The sequence below is a fragment of the Colobus angolensis genome, unplaced genomic scaffold, assembly GCF_000951035.1.
Source record: "Colobus angolensis palliatus isolate OR3802 unplaced genomic scaffold, Cang.pa_1.0 Scaffold200, whole genome shotgun sequence".
NCBI classification, from domain to species: Eukaryota; Metazoa; Chordata; class Mammalia; order Primates; family Cercopithecidae; genus Colobus; species Colobus angolensis.
This window is the reverse complement of record NW_012115156.1, coordinates 5,041,126-5,045,277: the sequence shown is the minus strand read 5'-3', so window position 1 is coordinate 5,045,277 and position 4,152 is coordinate 5,041,126. Positions and strand designations below refer to the sequence as shown.

The following is a 4,152-nucleotide window of genomic DNA, read 5'->3' as shown; positions in this document are numbered from 1 at the left end:
CTCCTGCCTCAGCCTCCCGAGTAGCTGGGACTACAGGCACCCGCCACCTCGCCCGGCTAGTTTTTTGTATTTTTTAGTAGAGACGGGGTTTCACGGTGTTAGCCAAGATGGTCTCGATCTCCTGACCTCGTGATCCGCCCGTCTCGGCGTCCCAAAGTGCTGGGATTACAGGCTTGAGCCACCGGGCCCGGCTCTAATTGAGTTTTTAACAAGAAAATGAGCATAGTCTGGTAGGTTTAAAAATGAGCTTTTTAGAGTAGATGAACCTGGGTTCAAATACAAGCTCTGCCCCTTTCTAGCTATTCATTAATTCAACCACATGTATTGAACAACTGTTGTTATAGATATGCCAATTGCTAAGAACACACAGGATTGATGTTTTAGAAACAATGTACTCCATTATTCTTTAATATGGAATCCTTTGTTTCTCAGCTCCTAAAAAATCCCCAAAAACCTTCATTAAAAGTACATACAAGAAAAAATACATTAAAAAAAAAACACTGATATATTTCAAGGGTATTTCTCTTAAAGCATATAGCTGGTAGAACTGATGTTGTTATAAGGATAAATATCCTGATACTTTCTTGCTCAGATAGGAACTGCAGGCAAGCCCAAGACTTTTCTCAGAAAGCAGCTCTGAAGGAGTTGCTGGCTAACACAGCACTGGCTATCAGTTATCAAGCACATTTATTTCATTTAATCTTCACAACACCATGTAGTAGATTGCTACAGTAATGGCTTCCAATGAATCATGTCTCCCTCTGTCCAGGCTCCTTTGCAATGTAACTTTGCCACTAAAGAGGGAGTAGTAGGCTCCATTTCACCTCCCCTTGAATCTGGGCTGGTCTTCTGATTTACTTTTACCAGTACTAGAGAACTGATGTGAGACTTCCTAGGCTATCCTTAAGAGGTCTTGTGACTTCCCCTCTTATAGCCACCTAAGAAAGCCCAAGCTAAACTAATGAATGAGAGACTATATGCAGAGAGAGACAGATCCTGCCCAGAGCAATATATGCATGTGAGTCCAGCCCTAGGTGAGTTGCCAGCTGCCTATATCTGCATGAGTGAGCCCAGACAAGAGCAGAAAAGCTGTCCAGTCAACCCATAGAATCCTGAGAAATCACAGTTGTCTTACACTGGTAAGTTTTTGGTTACAAAGCAACAGATAACTGAAGTACCCTATAAATACTATTGTTTATCTCCAATTCAGACCTGAAAAAGTAAATACTTAAGTTTCAGAACTCTGCAAATACATGAAAAGCTCTATTTCTTCTGATAACTAATGCACTTATTTTTCTTTTACAAAATAAAAAGTAAAGGAAGCATGGCGGAAAAAAATAGAAGCTGCTTTTACTTTCATCCATATCTACAAAATTACAAGCAAAAAGGATTGAGCCATGAAGACATATTTATTTCCAACCCATACAATAAGTGAATATATATTACTGACAGCTTAGTGATAGTAACAACAATCTTGCGGCGCTTTCTATACGTCAGGTACTGTTCTAGGTGATGTAAGTGTGGTAAGTATATATGCACACAGATACTCATCTTGTCCTCAGATAATCTCACACAAGAATATGTCCTATTATTATCTTCATTCTCCTGAATGGGAAAACACAGCACAAAGTAGTTATGCCCAAAATATACGGCTGAATTTCCCACTGATAAAAGTAGATTACATTTACTACCAGAGAAAAGGCAGCCTAGCCTACTTAAAACAGTCAGAATTTCGATGACCAGGTTAGAGCAGGTGTATCCCATTAATATACATCAAAGTGATTTCAGCTGTCAGGATATAAACATGAAGATCAACTTGAGAGGCATACTTTATTTACTTATTTATTTATTTATGGAGACGGGAGTCTCACTATGTTGCCCAGGCTAGGCTAGAACTCCTGGCTTCAAGTGATCCTCCCACCTCAGCCTCTCTGCACCCGGCTTAGAGAGGCATACTTTAAGTTCATTACAAAAGATCAGTGCTGTGACATCTACAAAGAGAAAATGAACAATATACATCTACCTACCTATGCTTAATACTGTTGAACAACTGCTTGCACAACAGGCACGTCACACATTTTAACTTGGAGTGAACCTAAGCATTCTATATGAATTTCGTCAAAATTCAGATTCCTGCAAACATCACTACTCTAGACATCCTGATCCGCGATATGAGCACATTCCGCCTATGTGCCTTCAGAGTTGGTGGCGGAGAAAATACCCGAAACACAAGGACCGACAGAAGACAGTCTGAGTGGTCTGGACGACATGACAGCGGCCATACCTCCTCAGTCTCAGCCAGCCCCAAGAAGCCATCTCCCCGAAAAACATAGCATCAAGGCCCCAGAATATTCATTTCTCTGAATCAAAAAAAGGAGGAGGAAGGTCCAACGAGAGGCCAGATTCGGTGTGACGCCGGTCAGCGATAGGAAGAGGTACCAGGGAAGGCTACTAAGGCCAGGGTAGCAGTCGTCTCTCAGACCGCTCTTCCAAAACCCTAAGGGACCAGAGGGATTCTATCAATCACTGAACAAGTTGACAGTCATCCCAAGTCTATGGCCTCGAAGGCCCCTGTACAAGGTCCCCTCCAGCTTTCTGCTTCTCCCAACATTTGCCTCCCTAGCCGACCTCAGGCCCGCCCCCTTGGTCGTCAGGCCGGTTCCTAGCTTCACGCCCAAGAGTCGTGGCCAACCTAAGGAGATTAAGGCTGTGGCTTTTTTTCCCCACCTCTGTACTCCCGCGTTGCTGGGAAATACTCACTTGCCAGCCAGATCTTTATGAGAGCCGCTCGAATTCATGAGCTGGGCCAAATCCTGTCGCACGGCTGCCGCCATCTTTCTCCCAGCTCAGCGGTGGATGCGGGGCCTCTGGCAGCCAAAAAGAAAACGAGTGTGGTCCTCCAGAGTGCAGCCAGAGGGAACCTGAGATGCTACAAAGTAGCGTCTGTGTGGGCCAGAGCGTCGGGTGTGGGAGCCTGGGCTAGCTCCGCCCTCAGGGTTGAGTGACGCGGGGCTCCACTCCTCAGGTCTGAGGCCTGCCCAGCCCTCTCCTACAGGCTCTGGCTCTCACGCTCGGACTTTGGATTGGCTGATGAACTCCAGGAGTGAGTCTCTAGTGTAACTCCAATAAGTACCCGGTACATAAAACGCCTACGTTTTCGCAAAGTTCCGTGTCTCATGTCTGTGGTTTACCGTCCTTAGGTCTTTCAGGCAGTGCGTAAACTGCCTGTGGTAAAGAACCAGTTTTGTTTCTGATTCACCACAGACGATAGTTGTTAGAAATACAATTAAGAAGTCCCCATTCCTCTTCCCACTCCATGCACGGTATAATGGTTGATCAGATATTCCAGTTTGTCCAGTACAAGGCCATTTTCCCTCTGTCGTCCTGGAGTGGTGATTAATAACATCCCCCCTTGCCGCCGGGTGCGGTGGCTCACGCCTGTAATCCCAGCACTTTGGGAGGCCGAGGCGGGCGGATCACGAGGTCAGGAGATCGAGGCCATCCTGGCTAAACACGGTGAAACCCCGTCTCTACTAAAAATACAAAAAAATTATCTGGGCGTAGGTGGTGCACGCCTGTAGCCCTAGCTACTCGGGAGGCTGAGGCTGTAGGATGGCTTAAAACCCGGGAGGCGGAACTTGCCGTGAGCCGAGATTGCGCCACTGCGCTCCTTCCTGGGCGATAGAGCAAGACTCCATCTCTAAATAAATAAATAAATAAATAAATAAAATAACATCCCCCTTTCATTCTAGAAACGGTTGCATTTCAATGGAAGATTATATGGTCGCCTGCGTTTATATAATATTCAATACTCATGTATTCTTATGGAATTTCTGCAAATACAAGCAAATCTTAATAAATATAAAATTTTACCTCTCCTTTCACAAAAAGTAACACCACATAATTGTTCCGCCTTGTTTTTTTTTTTTTTTTTTTTGCACTTTTCCTGGTACTATGGTTTGAAATAATTGTCTTCTCCAAAACGCAAGCTGAGGGCTGGGTGCAGTGGCTCACATCTGTAATCCCAGCACTTTGGGAGGCCGAGGCGGATGGATCATCTGAGGTCGGGAGTTCCAGACCAGCCTGAACAACATGGAGAAACCCCGTCTCAACTAAAAATACAAACATCAGCCAGGCGTGGTGGCACATGCC

The 4,152-nt window shown here is 45.0% G+C and overlaps 1 protein-coding gene across 2 annotated transcripts in view; it reads right to left on the bottom strand.

Annotated features, from left to right (window-relative positions):
- COPS4 (COP9 signalosome subunit 4) overlaps nucleotides 1-3,614 on the bottom strand; it is a 45,228-nt gene extending 41,614 nt beyond the window's left edge. The window contains exon 1 of one of the 2 annotated variants that reach the window (XM_011941772.1): nucleotides 2,761-3,614. In XM_011941772.1, the coding sequence (XP_011797162.1) occupies nucleotides 2,761-2,834 (74 nt within the window). In that variant the 5' untranslated portion in view covers nucleotides 2,835-3,614. The remainder of the gene's footprint in view (nucleotides 1-2,760) is intronic. The other variant, XM_011941771.1, reaches the window with a different exon arrangement.
- Nucleotides 3,615-4,152: the final 538 nt, after the last annotated feature.